Source organism: Hyla sarda, chromosome 3 (genome assembly GCF_029499605.1).
Source record: "Hyla sarda isolate aHylSar1 chromosome 3, aHylSar1.hap1, whole genome shotgun sequence".
In the NCBI taxonomy this organism is placed as follows: Eukaryota; Metazoa; Chordata; class Amphibia; order Anura; family Hylidae; genus Hyla; species Hyla sarda.
In genome coordinates this window covers 55044548-55060379 of record NC_079191.1, presented here as the reverse complement: position 1 = coordinate 55060379, position 15832 = coordinate 55044548, and the positions used below count along the sequence as shown (strand labels likewise).

The window sequence follows — 15832 nt, the reverse complement described above, 5'->3', positions numbered from 1 at the left end:
GCGTAGGGTGGGACAGGGACATCATGAACAGAGGCTGCGGTGGTGCGGCCTAGCGTCTGACCGCCCCACCGGCAGCAGCCTTATGACCGCCAGCGCCAACGAATCAGCCGATTATTCGATAACTGGATTTGTCGGCAACGTATCCCGTTATCGAATTTTATCGATTTTATTGAATAATTGTTGCAGAGGTTGTTTAGTTCTTTCCAGTCTGACCACAGTGCTCTCTGCACACAGAGGTGTCAGCAGAGAGCACTGTGGTCAGACAGAAAAGAACTACACTTCCTCTGGAACATGCAGTAGCTGATAAGTACTGGAAGGATTAAGATTTTAAAATAGAAGTAATTTACAAATATGTTTAACTTTTTGGCACCAGTTGATTTGAAAACATTTGTTTACCACCGGTGTACCCTTTAAATCTCCAGTCATGTTTCTTTTTAAAGGAGTTAAACACTGACTTGAAGTGAAAGCTACCTTTAAAAAGAGATATCGGAGAGATGTTTGTTTATCCCTCTTCTCAGCTTATTATTACAACAGGTCCTAACCTCCTGACTGTATACACACACTGATCACTGTTGCAGGCAGAAATATTCTTTAAGAGCAGTGTACATATATAGATGAATGGGCTCTGTTTATAATATTGACATCTCTTCTGTGTCTTTAGCCAGCATTCGTTACTTGCTTCCTCCATTTTTGCATTCATTGTATTTCTTATCTTTGTTTACAATTTCCTTCATAGCTTTGAAGCCGGCGTGCTGAAGATTGTCGCCTGGAACGAGCAGGAGCACCGCGACAAAGACTGGTGCGAGGAGCCTCGGTGCAAGTAAGTCCAGAATGGAGTGTAAATTGAAAGACGCACATCAGATCCACACTCATACATATTTAAATGACTGTTTTTATGTTTTCCACTCAATATGTTAATACATTTTAATAGAAAGAGCGAGACACATCAAAGAAAGAAGCGGAACATTAGTGAGCATTAAGAAAAGAGGCCTTCACGCCAAATCCCGTCCCTTCCGCCATCATCCATTGTTACTTTTACAGGACTAAATTGCTTTCCTTTCTTTGGATTGCTAAGCTAGACTCTCGATTAAATAAATAGAGGCGCACACCGCTTTGGGGCAATGAATACAAACTGTTTTTTTTATTAAATGATGTTCAATCACTCTCAAATCATGGATGCAGGATTGTCTTTACCAATAAAAGCCACCTGATGAGGAGCGTGTAAGGAAACACAGCACCTGGTGCTCCATGTAGAGTTGTAGGAACATCATGAGTTGATCTTCACAGGCAAATGTCAAGGGGCTCTACAACCAGCAGGTTGCAAAGAGACAATGCTCTGTGTTCATAGCTCTCTTGGTTTAAAGGGGTACTCCACTGCCCCAGCGTTTGGAACATTTTGTTCCAAAAGCTTGGAGCGGGTTTCTGGGGTCGTGATGTTACGGCCACGCTCCCCTCAATGCACGTCTATGGGGGGACGTGCATTGAGGGGGCGTGGCATGATGTCACAAGGGGAGCGGCCGTGATGTCACGACCCCCGCAACCCGCACCCAGCGTTCTAAACAAACGCCGGCTGCTGCACAGAGATCACGGGGGTCCCAGCTGCGGAGACCCCCCCACGATCTCACATCTTATCCCCTATCCTTTGGCTAGGAGATAGGATGTCTAAGGGCGGGTACCCCTTTAACGCACTTCTTATGCAAAATAAAGGTTTTGTCTCACTAAAGGCCACCTAATGGGGAGCATGCAAGGGACCATAGCAGCTGGTGCTCCATGTATAATTGTAGGAACATAATGAGTAGATCTTAGTAGGCAAATATCAAGTGCCTCTACAGCCAGCATGTTGCAAAGTAGAAGGCTCATTACGGGAGTGTCGGTCTCCTAGATTGATGTTTGTATTGACCATGCTCTAGAAGAACCTATCACATTTACTGCTTCCCTAAGCGTGTGATATACCTTAAAATACACTGCCACTAATTTTGGTCCTGAACCGCTGTTTGTAGGTTCACATGTCCCGACCTTTTCTCGTCTTTCCTGCTCACGTGACCTCAGGCTGTGACTGTAAAGGGATATTCTGCCTGCACACTTACTTTCACACACACCTATCGTAATATGTCCCTAATGAGTTACACACACCAAATTCTGCCACCAACCGTCACTTACAGCAGCCAGGATGCCACAGTTCAAAAGCCTAAGTTCTCTAAAACCCCAGAGTGGTAGCTGAATGGTTGCCTATTCACAGGTGTTAAAGGGCTGTTCCAGGAAAAAACTTTATTTTTTATTTTATTTTTTATATCAACTGGCTCCAGAAAGATTTGCAAATTACTTCTATTAAAAAATCTTAATCCTTCCAATAATTATCAGCTGCTGAAGTTGAGTTGTTCTTTTCTGTCTGGCAACAGTGCTCTCTGCTGACATCTCTGCTTGTCTTGGGAACTGCACAGAGTAGAAGAGGTTTGCTATGGGGTTTTGTTTCTACTCTGGACAGTTCCCGAGACACGTGTCATCAGAAAGCACTTAGACAGAAAAGAACAACTCAGCTTCAGCTTCATAAGTACTGAAAGGATTAAGATTTTTTAATAGAAGTAATTTACAAATCTGTTTTGCTGGAGCCAGTTGATATAAAATTTTTAAAAACTTACTGGAGCCAGTTGATATTAAATTTTTGTTTTTCATGGATAACCCCTTTAATTGGTGTGCAAAGAGTAGATGTGGAAGATCTACACATTACAGGGTTTAAAGTTTATTTTTAAAGCTGCCCATACACATAAGATAGCTACCGGTAAGTCTCCTGCCCCCCTCATACACATTATCATTCAGCTTCCAAGGTAGGGGGTAATAGCTGCCGACAAGCTCTTATGGAGGTAGTTGGTTCCTTTCCGAGAACAAAAGGATCGGGTAGTTGTAATTCAACATAATCGTTGCTTCTTTCCCTAACTTCCTAAGACACATGTTTAATGTGCTTGGGGACCTGAAGTTTATGCGCTTGGATACAAAATCTGTCATAGGACCCAGGAACTCATAATAATGGTGTTGTCTTGGGCCATCAGGCAACAAGGGTCCAAGGGCAGTTGCTCCCCAATAGCTTCACACCTCCTATTTAAATTATTTTTCTTCAGTGCATTAAAAATTATTTTAGACATAAAGTACAAAAAGCAAAAAAAAAATAAAAAATGTAAAAAAATGGACATTGGAGCCTTGCTGTAATTACTGGTGACTTGCATTAGGATTCCTTAAAGGTTGTTTGTAATGTTCCAGTCGTTCTTTCCCTCAAATGCACATTTAAAAGATGTGAAATGTATTTTTATTTTCCCTCAAGCTTTAATAAAAGGTATCCAGGGCCTGAAAGAATGGTATTTTCTCCAACAGCAATGTCTACGCTAAAAATCCATACTACATTCTGTAATCATTAATACATACACAGCCTTGAGGACTTGGCCAGCAGCCGCGTGTTCCCTTTTCTGTGCGGATAATATCAGGCAACACATATAGAATAAAAATGATCAGACACCTTGGCTTCCTGCAAGGACAAAGGATTTATGGAAAGAGAGCACAAGGGCAAGACACCTTAAAATAGAAGCATGGCTTGGCTTATGGGATTCAGAGCAACGTACATTTTATTCCAGCTGCCTGGTGTGTAAGCACCACTGCTTTATTTCTTCTCTCATTCTGAAATTGAAGCTCACAGGGATCCCTCTTGGAATTAGTCTGGAGGTGTATTAGGCCTTCTCAGAAAATTCATTTACAGCCTCCAATCCAGCTGACAGAAATGCACAATCTCCTGCTCACTGTTATTTTACATATAATCACAGCTGGGGTAAAGCTGTCATGTGCAGCCTAAATAAATATGGATTATGTCTGGTATTCTATTGCCTATTTACTTAAAGAAACACTAAACCTGAACAATACAATAAAAAAATAACAATCCAAGAAATTCCCCCCTTCATCTCCTGTTTTTCTCTAAGCCAGTATTGCCTTATATTGTCATCAAACAGAAGAATAGATATATAAAAAATAATTCTTCTCTTGTGTTTCAGGAGACCATCCATGCCCCCTCCTTTTACTTCTTTTGTGTTTGTCCGCCTGCAGAAGGAGCCTCCCCCCTCTACACTGTCTGTAGTTAGGAAACAGAGATTCTTAAGCCCCACCCCTTGGCAAAATCCCACCCCTTCAACCTTTTTCTTGCCAAAATAGAAAAGATTAGCAGGAATTTTTCCCTGTGTTATCTTCAGAATTTCTTCAAGATTTTTCAGATCAGGAACATTCAGAAAATCCTGCAGACTGACAAACCGTTGTGTGTAGGATTGTCCGTATATTTTTTATCATTCTTTGATAGGTTAAAGGGGTACTCTGGTGGAAAATAAATGTTTTCAAATCAACTGGTGCCAGAAAATTATACTTCTATTTAAAAATCTTAATCCTCCCAGTACTTATCAGCTGCTGTATGCTACAGAGGAAGTTGTGTAGTTCTTTCCATTCTGACCACTGTGCTCTCTTCTGCTACCTCTGTTCATGTCAGTAACTGTCCAGAGCAGGAGAAAATCCCCATAGCGAACGGACAGTTCCTGACATGGACTGATGTGGCAGCAGTGAGCACTGTGGTCAGACTGTAGAACTACCCAACTTCCTCTGGAGCATACAGCAGCAGATAAGTACTGGAAGAATTAGGATTTTTAAAGGTAATTTACAAATTTGTATAACTTTCTGGTACCAGAGGATTTGAAAAAATGTTTTTCAATGGAGTACCACTTTAAATATTCCTGTAAGGTAAAGAGAATGCATTGGAGCTACATTGGACATGCATGTGATGACATGACTTTGTCTCCAGCAGTGAATGAAGCAGCGTTCAGGCAAGCGACTGCATTTTTAAAAGTCCTTTAAACGGGTACTCCGGTAACATGTTTTTATTTGTTTTTGATTTTTAAATCAACTGGTGCTAGAAAGTTAAAGATTTGTAAATCACTTCTATTAAAAAATCTTAATCCTTCTAGTACTTATCAGCTGCTGTATGCTCCACAGGATGTCATCTTTAAAATGTTGGGCTGTGTAAAAGCGAGAGACCAAGGGGCGGAGCCATGGGGCTGGAATAAAAAGGTTTTACCAAGGGTGGCAAAAATCTAATTGATGTCAACCAATATAAGAAAAAAGTATTTCAATACAGCATATGGCATGTTGCTCTAATTCCGTATATGGCACTGATGAAGGCTCCATATACTAAGGAAATCAGACATAAAATCAATCCAATCAATACCAGCGGAAAATCAACAGTAACCCAATGTATGCAAATATCACTTTTTCATAATATGCTTACCCATATTGAACTCCCTCTGTACCCCTACGCACGTTTCGGAATGAATCCTTTGTCAAGGGACCCCAACATGCCGGATGCTCTCTCAGTGATTGGAGTGACACCCAGCTTATTATCTGTATGTTTTTTGTCACTTATGCTGCTGTATTAATACTTTTCTCTGACACTCCTCTGTGCATTTTATGTTCATCATCTCTGTCACGTCTTATTATTTTGTTCATTAAATGTTAACATTATCTAATAAAGTAAATGTTTTTGATCTAAGGATGGTTTTATACTCTATTCTTTCTGTGTAAAATATAGTACAGGCTTGTATATTATTTATACTTCAGTGCACAAACATTGACATAACCCTGTCCTGGAAAGAAACCTGAATCTCCTGGATAGGAAACACGAAAGCATGTTGGCACTACTATCACTGTGCGTTTTAGCTTAATCAATTAGTAGAAATACTTTGTAGAAATACTTAGCAATCATAAGGATGGTTGGTGATGAGAATTCTAACTCTTAATTTTCATCCAGTTTGTACCAAGGTGCAAAATAACTTCCTGACAAATTGGCATTGAAAGCTGTTTCAGCTTTGCATTTACATACATGTTGATATTATTACAGGTAACACATTGCTGTATCGTCTTCTCACTCCATGATGTTCTTTAAGGTTACAGGTAGAGCCCAGCTCATCAGATTTGGCTGAGTTTCTCTACGAGGAACAGCCTGAGCTACTGAGGTACAGAACAAACTGTCTGTCCATCGACATAGTGAAGAACTGGTATTGGAACAGAGCTGAAGAGATTGAAGAATATGCCAGACAGGTAAGTGCACCTAAGATTTCTTATTTCATTACTGAATCTAGTTACAGTATTTAAATGGGTTGTCCCATAAAAACAGCCCCCCTCTAAAGACAGACCGTCCTTTCTATATAGCCATCTTGGTTGGCCCAGATCAGCTTATTTGGCTGGTGGAATCATTGTCTGGCAGCCTATGGATCTGCTCCGCCATGACAAGAGGTGCATTATGTCTCAAAATGCATGAAATGTCAGCTTAGCCAATCATTAGTGAAGGTGGGTCACCATAACGACCAGAGAATTGGCTTTACCTGCCTGGTAAAGTGAATGTGTCATTAGAAACAGATTTTTATGTTGACCATATTTTTTAAGAGTGTTTGATGTGTTTAGTAATTTCCCATTTTGCTATCTATATTTTACAATAATCCTAAAATATTGCAGTATCCATTCTGGCCTTTAGATCTAAAACTAAGCTAGACTTCCTGTTCTGTACAGATCATTTCCTAGTAATGCCTTTCTGCACAACACAGACGAGGAGTACAGTAAAAGGTGACACTAGCATATATATATATATATATATATATATATATATATATATAACACTGGATTCACCACCATTCACAGCAAAGATCAGCATCCCCCCTCTGCATTGATTGACTAATGAAAAGCTCACAGATAATGCTCTGTGTTTTGTTAAATTGTCTAAATAGGACAACTCCTGTCTATTGTTGACTATGTCTATGGGCCATGCTGTAAAGCATATCACTAAATGCTACTTAAAACAGCTCAGGCAGGATGGCAGCCCCCCATAATAATGCACAAAAAATAAATAAAATAAATTACAATCAGAAAATAGATACAAATTAGTGTTGAGCTATAATCGCACAAAAATATCTAGGGTATACATTCATTTAAAGGAAAAGTGTCAGAATAGTCACCCGCGCAAACCAATGGTACTGCCTGGTTGTGCTGGTGACGCTGAGAAAGAAGATGCTTACAATGCCTGGATTCGTTGCTCCATTCGTCTGATATCTCCTTCTTTCTGAATATGCAAATTAGCAGTAACTGGCATGGGCGCGGTTACAATCTAGCCTTCGGGCACTGTGACATCAGCACTGTTTCTTAGGCTCTAGGCCCGGCTAATTATTATTCACTGCTTCCCTCCGCCTCTCCCCCTCCTCCCTTCTCTGTAACCTTCTCTGGCTACACCCGGAAGCAGCCTCAGAGCGGCTTCATAACAGGCTTCATAACCGCACTGAGGCTGCTTCCAGGAAGCTGCACACGCACAGTAAACGCAGGGAGCAGAGCAGGGAGGAGGGGGAGAGGCGGAGGGAGGCAGTGAATAATAATTAGCCGGGCCGAGACCTGGACAAACAGCACTGACGTCACAGTGCCCGAAGGCTGGATTGTAACCGCGCCCATGCCACTTACTGCTAATTTGCATATTCAGAAAGAAGGCGATATCAGACGAACGGAGCAAAGGATCCAGGCATTATAAGCATCATTTTTCTCAGCGCCCCCCCCCCCCCCCCCCACTACCAGGCAGTACCACTGGTTTGTGTGGTTGACTATTCTGACAGTTTTCCTTCAAGGGTGCGTTCACACTGAGTAATTCAAGAGGAATTTACTCGAGTAATTCCTCTTGAATTCTCCTCTCCAAATTAATGCACGTCTCCTCTGCCCATTGACTTTAATGTTTTTTCTGCTGTCCTGTTCCCACTGCGGAAATTCCTTTCTGCTTGAAGAAAGAACATGTTCACTCTTCAAGCGGAATCCGCGAGCAGAATCCAATAGAGGTTAATGGTAAAAAAAAAATTCTTCCCGACATCGGTTTCAAGTGGAATTCGAGCAGAATTGAGAAAAGTAGATTAAATAGCCTCCTACTTCATTCCTCTTCATTTCCGCATGGAAATTCCACTTGAATTCCACTCAAATTCCGCTTGATGGATAAAAAGACAGATGGCAACAATTTCCTTATCGAAATTATTCCTCATGAATTCCTCTTGAATTCCTCAGTCTTCACCAAGAGGTGCTGTCCAGCAGGGGCATCAACTGTACGGCTGCAGCAGCAGAGAAGTATAACTTCTATTTACAGTGGTCCCTCAAGTTACAATATTAATTGGTTCCAGGAGGACCATTGTATGTTGAAACCATTGTATGTCGAGACCATAACTCTTTGGAAACCTGGTAATTGCTTCTGAAGCCCCAAAATGTCATCCAAGAATAGGAAAAAAGTGAGGATTAAAGAAAAATAAGTAGATAACTAATATAGATAAAGCAAATCCTTACATATAAAAGTAAGAAAGATCTGCTGGGAGCTGTAAATCACTAGAATTTAGTGCATACGCTTCAGTAATACAGCAGTTTTACCAGTTAGATGCCCACTCTAATTGTTCAGTTCTTCTCGCCATTGATAAGTTTCACAGATCTGGGACTGTCTGTAACATTGTATGTTGAGTCTGGTTTCAAGTTACAATGGTCCAGAAAAGACTATTGTATATTGAAACTATTGTATGTTGAGGCCATTGTAAGTTGAGGGATTACTGTATTTATGTTTAATTCAATTATATATCTATTTGTTTTAATTTTTTTTTTATAAATACCATTCTTGGCTGTACAAACATTTTGTGGCAAAGGATAAACCTATTAAAACAAAAACAAAATCAGCACTTGAACAGAGTGGATATAAACTGGTAAAACACACAAAAGCGGGGCAGCCTTCATTGTAGGCATTGAATGTGGTGCAGGGATACACAGTGTTGTGCGTGTGCTTTTGTCCTTAATCATATGCTGATTACATACTTGTAGTGAACTGTCAGGACAGGACCGTTGGTGGCTTCAATAAGCGGCATCCCGCTTACTGGCTCATTGTGTTGGTGTCTGCCCTGGCATAGATTGGAGCTGCCCAGCGGCCTCTCGCCAACAGTTTGTTGTAATTGGCAATCGGAGCTAAAGCGTTGATTACTCATAATTTTCTTTGCAGTCCCAGTCTGGAACCCTGATGTCGTATTATTTCTTCTCATATATTTCATCTTCACATCATATAATTATTATTTTCCAACAATGCCCATTCTTGATTAGATCATGTATTTGAAAATCTATCAGTTTGGATTATTTAGACTTTGTGAAAAAATCCTAATGTCAGAAAGCTGCGGAGTCTTCATCAATTATTTGGCGAGATACGTTCCATCCTGATTAAAGCCCGGTACAACCCCCAGTGGTAACACATTATGTGTCTCATCCCAGCACTGTCATTAGGGCTTTGATTTTGAATGATTTATTTATATATTTTTTTCTATTTTGAAAGATTAGTTTTTATTTCTGTCACATTGCAAGTTGTATAAATGTTCATTTGGAATGGGCGAAATGCTGGCAGCCACGCTGTATGTATAATTTATCTGCGCTGTATTAGAATATAATTACACTTACTCTCAGCCTTTCATCTGTGACTCTTACTTGTTTTCCAGCTATGGCTTTTCCATCTTATTCACTCTGGAGTTTCCTCCCATGGGGCTCTGTAGTATTGTGGCTATCGTATGAACCTTGATCTTTTATTAGAACTATGCTTCTCAGCTCAGGCTTGCTTACTGATATAAATCACATACAATCCTTAAAAGTGTGTCATGGGCCAGTGACTTTTTCAAAGGGAAAAGAACCTTTTTTTTTTTTTTTTTTTTTTTTTTTTTAAAAGAAGACTTATGGCCTCCCCTGACTTGTTTTAGCAAATACTTGTTACCTGTTAAGTATCTATTGAAGAGCATCTGTTTGCTCTGTGTTTATCTTTCCTTTGCTAGACAACCATGAGTAAAGAGCCATTTGGGTATTAAATTTGGGGGCATGTCCCCGCACAGTCTGACACAATCCAATCAAAGCTAACTGTGCCAAACTGTGAATGGACACACCTCCTGCTAGTAACACCCATTTGGCTATTTAAACATACATTTCTAGTAAGAATAACAAAGGAATAGCGCAAGACAGAGCCATGAAAAAGATCACAATCACATCCTGAGCACCTTGACTTAAAGGGGTATTCCAGGCCAAAACTTTTTTTTTTTTATATATCAACTGGCTCTGGAAAGTTAAACAGATTTGTAAATTATATAGAAGAGTTGGAGAGGCTCTTGTCTGACTACCCACCAAATAAACCCGGGCTACCTAATTAGACACTTATACCCAAGGTGTGAGATTGTAGTTTGTCTGTAGAAATATATATATTAGGGCTCAGGGTTTGAGACAACTGGACAGGTTGTGTTTAAAGTAATATTTCGATTTATTGATTGTATATAATGTGACAATTGAATATTAGATAAAATGTAAATAGCAGCAACTGCGTCTCACAGGGCCCTTGTGTAGGCGCAGCACCAACTATTAAGAACTATAGCATATGTATAGTACAGTATATAAAATATAAAAATATACTTGTAAAAAATTATAAAAGATATAAAATAAGAATATAGAGACCACCATAAAAATATATATAGAGAGGGATCTGGGTGGGAGAGTCTTAGTCCATCCTCTATAGTAAATAATCTCCTCTCATAAAAAAGTCCTGCTCATATAGACCGATTCTGGTATTGTGGTAACCAATGGCAACCATAGGTTAGTAACCCGTAGCAACCTTTCTGATGAGTCCGGCTATTTAAACACTTCAACGTTTAAGTAGAAGATAAACTTGATATTTGTAGACAATATTCAACATGAACAGCTAGTGTGCAGTCACTGTTAATATGCATGCATATTTGTATGATACTTTGTATCTCACCGCTCCCGAACACTGATGCGCTGAACTTCACGGGGATGCTGCGATCTCCTCCTGATGCGCTGTGTAATCCTGCAGTGTATTAGCACTGAGTAGCTGTCTTGGTAAGCTGCAGCATCACCGGAGACTCGACACAGTGGTGATGTTGGTAGATGGTGGGTTGCGGGTGGTGTTGTCGCAGCGGTTCTGCGGATGCGCACGTACATGTGCCGGTGGCGTCCTCGTGGCAGCGAGGCGCGGATGTCTCCTTCACCGGGTGTCGGGTGATTGACAGTTTATTGTCCGGTATCGGACTGCTATTGACTTAAGCAGGGCAAATATACTGGTGGTCTCAATAGGTATTGAGGGGACGCTGGACGCGTTTCAGGACTGTCTCAGTCCTTTCTTCAGCAGCAAGAAAGGACTGAGACAGTCTGAGACTTTGCTGCTGAAGAAAGGACTGAGACAGTCCTGAAACGCGTCCAGCGTCCCCTCAATACCTATTGAGACCACCAGTATATTTGCCCTGCTTAAGTCAATAGCAGTCCGATACCGGACAATAAACTGTCAATCACCCGACACCCGGTGAAGGAGACATCCGCGCCTCGCTGCCACGGGGACGCCACCGGCACATGTACGTGCGCATCCGCAGAACCGCTGCGACAACACCACCCGCAACCCACCATCTACCAACATCACCACTGTGGGAGACGGCCGAGTCTCCGGTGATGCTGCAGCTTACCAAGACAGCTACTCAGTGCTAATACACTACAGGATTACACAGCGCATCAGGAGGAGATCGCAGCATCCCCGTGAAGTTCAGCGCATCAGTGTTCGGGAGCGGTGAGATACAAAGTATCATACAAATATGCATGCATATTAATAGTGACTGCACACTAGCTGTTCATGTTGAATATTGTCTACAAATATCAAGTTTATCTTCTACTTAAACGTTGAAGTGTTTAAATAGCCGGACTCATCAGAACGGTTGCTACGGGTTACTAACCTATGGTTGCCAATGGTTACCACAATACCAGAATCGGTCTATATGAGCAGGACTTTTTTATGAGAGGAGATTATTTACCATAGAGGATGGACTAAGACTCTCCCACCCAGATCCCTCTCTATATATATTTTTATGGTGGTCTCTATATTCTTATTTTATATCTTTTATAATTTTTTACAAGTATATTTTTATATTTTATATACTGCACTATACATATGCTATAGTTCTTAATAGTTGGTGCTGCGCCTACACAAGGGCCCTGTGAGACGCAGTTGCTGCTATTTACATTTTATCTAATATTCAATTGTCACATTATATACAATTAATAAATCGAAATATTACTTTAAACACAACCTGTCCAGTTGTCTCAAACCCTGAGCCCTAATATATATATTTCTACAGATTTGTAAATTACTTCGATTAAAAAATCTTAATCCTTCCAATAGTTATTAGCTTCTGAAGTTGAGTTGTTGTTTTCTGTCTAACTGCTCTCTGATGACTCATGTTCCAGGAGCTGTGCAGTTCCTATGGGGATATTTTCCCATCATGCACAGCTCCCGTGACGTGACATCATCATTGAGCAGTTAGACAGAAAACTTCAGAAGCTAATAACTATTGGGATGATTAAGATTTTTTTATAGAAGTAATTTACAAATCTGTTTAACTTTCCGGAGCCATTTGAGATATATATATATATATAGATATAGATATATATAGATATAGATATATATATAGATATAGATATATATAGATATAGATATATATATATATATATATATATATATATATATATATATATATATATCTATATGTTTTTGCCTGGAATACCCCTTTAAACCTCCATAGTAATTCTCCTTATTTTGTGGCTCCTCAGCTGTTGCCAATAAAAAAAGAGGCGTAGCTTTTCTATAGCTGTCACTGCTCTCTTAAATTAGAGCCTATAAAATAAGGTAAAAAAAGTGTGTGTGTGTCTTTTATTTATTTATAAAATTAGAGATTTCAACATGGGGGATAGCTCTGGGACCGTCTCCTCAACGCAGCCACAGGACACGTTTCTACTTCATTCAGCAAGCAAACAACTGTTCTTTATTCAAGTCTGGCTCCTTGCCAGCTTTATTAGACAGGTTGAGGGATAAATAAAAACATAACACAGGAACAAACAAAATCCTAGACCGTCCAGTCACTTACTAAACAACTCAGCATGCCCTGACTATCAACTGGAGGGCTTTTCCCTCCCAGTTAAAACATAAGTTTCCTGCAACCTTTTACTCACTGTTCACGCACAGCGTTTGCAGCCTTTTGCTGTGTGTATGAAGACTCCTTGTCTTGTCCACTTCACTGTTGTGGGTGTCACTCACATCCCTGGCTGTGTACTCGTCGCAAGGTCCGCTGCCTCCCCTCAAAGCCACCTTGCTGTCTTCTGGGGAGAGCCCAGACTATTCTGTTTTTCTCCTGTTTAAACACACTTACCCTCTCTGCTGCCTCATTGATTAGGCCCCAGGTGGAGGTTTCTCCAGGATCTGGTAGGGAAATACACCCTTTCCTTGCCACACTGTCACAAAAAAAAAAATAATAATAATAATATATATATATAAATATGTACAATAAATTCAAAAAAAAAAAAAAAATTGTTAAAATGTTTTTTTACTTGATATTACACATTAATTATGTAAGCCTTTAATTGATTAATAAATAAATAAATTACATGTCCTTAATGCCAAAATTTATGATTTTGGGTTACATGATATATCAAAGAAAAAAATTATAAAAAGTGATTAAAGAGTCTCATCAAAACATAAATGGTACCGATAACAAGATCACAGTGCAAAAATTGAGCCCTCATACATTCCCGTATACTAAAAAAATTTTTTGTAGGGGCAGAATAGAGCAAACGTTAATCGAAAAGTGCACAAAATATAACTAACTGGGAAACACTGATCTTTAAGTTTTTACCTATCTATAGGATAGTATAGATAACTAGCTTATTGGTGGGATTCAGACTGCTAACAGAAATGGGACAGAAGCGGCAGCGCATGCTTGACCGCCTCTCCATTCTCTATCTATACAGTAGGACTGCTGGTGGTAACTATCAGCTATCTTCAGATGTCTTACAGAGAGTTAATGGAGCAGAGGCTGTTTTCTTCCAGATGTTTGCAAAATTAGGACTTACTGTAGTAGAGAGGATACAGATGAGCCGCACAATGTGTGTCCCATCTGAGTAAATTCAAGAAATTGGTTTTATGCCCACTTCAGTCGAAAGATTTATTTTTCACTTTAATTTCCTTGATGCTGGAAAATCATTGCACATAAATCTTATTTATAGAGAGAAGCACGGAGAGTAATTTGCAACCATACTGATCAGATCAAGTTGGATGTTTATGTGGCACATTTAAGTGAGGTTAATCTGCAGGTTCTGGCTGTCCGGGCATGCTGGGAGTTGTGTGTATCTATAAATCTATAAATCTATCTATCTATCTATCTATCTATCTAGAAAAGTAGAAAAGCAGCACAGCTAACCAAGGTAGAGGTGGTTTTTGCAGGTACTGTGGATTTTGGTCAAAAATCGTCCATGCAAAAACAGAGTCCCACAGCACACAGAGGTAAAGTGCAAAAAAGCTGGATTTGTTTATCCCATCAGAAAGTGCAAAGTACATCTATGTTTCAGCAGCCTCACGCCGCCTCTCATTCTTGAAAATGGCAGCATGAGGCTGCTGAAATGTAGTTGTACTTTACACTTTCTGATGGAATGAACACATTTTACACTGAAATAATTGTAGACCTTACACTTAAATAAATTAAGTCCAATTTTATTTAGCATGATTAAAATATAACCTGAAGCTCTGCAGACAGGATCTACCAATATAAACCGATTGGAGCATAAGGTTCAATACTGTTGTAACACTATGCACTCTATATATAATCAATATCTGAGGAATACACAAAATATATATCATATGGAGTATAATAGATTTAGTCTGATAGTATCCCCAACATTTCAGAGCCCACTCCTGAGAATCTGTCAGGTAACATTACCTGCTACAGTACCCCCAATAAACACATCCAGTTTTTGCACTTTACCTTTGTGTGCTGTGGGTAGAAATGAGCAAACTTACAGTAAATTCGATTTGTCACAAACTTCTCGGCTATGCAGTTGATTACTTTTCCTGCATAAATTAGTTCAGCTTTCCGGTGCTCCGGTGGGCTGGAAAAGGTGGATACAGTCCTAGGAGACTCTTTCCTAGGAATGTATCCACCTTTTCCAGACCACCGGAGCACCTGAAGGTTGAATTAATTTACGCAGGAAAAGTCATCAACTGCCGAGCCGAGAAGTTCGTGACAAATCAAATTTACTGTAAGTTTGCTCATCTCTAGCTGTGGGACTCTAATCGTTTTATCTAGCTATCTATCCAAGCAAAAGAATTAAAGCAGCACACTGCTAGCACAAAGCTATATATGAAATATGACATGTTTAACTTAGCAATACTGCTGTGTTGAAAAAAAATAGAGGTTCTTATCTTACCATTTGTCCAAATAGTGTGTACCGTCCCACCACGATAAGGTGACCTCTTTGGGACAGACCCTACACATGTGGGGGAAGTGGCTGCCTCCAATTTGGTTCCTGCACCTCACCCATTTCATTAGGTGCAGGATGTGGTAGACCTTACATGCCCAGAAATTGTCATAGTGTAGGGTCTGTCCCAAATGAGGTCACCTTATCATGGTGGGATGGTACACACTGACTCTCAGCTAGAGCCTGGCAGCCCTGCTCTGTAACCCTTTCCTCTTTGGTTTCATGCTGTATACACAAACATAAAATGATTATTGGACATTACCTGTACTCTTACTCTTCCTAAATTAGTAGTCAGTGCAAAGGTTCAGTGCTAAAAGTACAGTGGTTTTTTGTGTCATTCATGGGTATCATCCTTTACAGTCCTGTAATGCTGGGACTTGGGTAGTGCTTCCTTTAGCTGTGAGCCTACAGCTTTTGCAAAACTACA

General features: G+C 40.0%; 1 protein-coding gene across 3 annotated transcripts in view; it reads left to right on the top strand.

The window, feature by feature from the left end:
- NBAS (NBAS subunit of NRZ tethering complex) overlaps nt 1–15832 on the top strand; it is a 701350-nt gene that overhangs the window by 204264 nt on the left and 481254 nt on the right. For all 3 annotated transcript variants that reach the window (XM_056564221.1, XM_056564220.1, XM_056564222.1), the window contains 2 exons: nt 737–820; nt 5964–6117. In XM_056564221.1, the coding sequence (XP_056420196.1) occupies nt 737–820; nt 5964–6117 (238 nt within the window). The remainder of the gene's footprint in view (nt 1–736; nt 821–5963; nt 6118–15832) is intronic.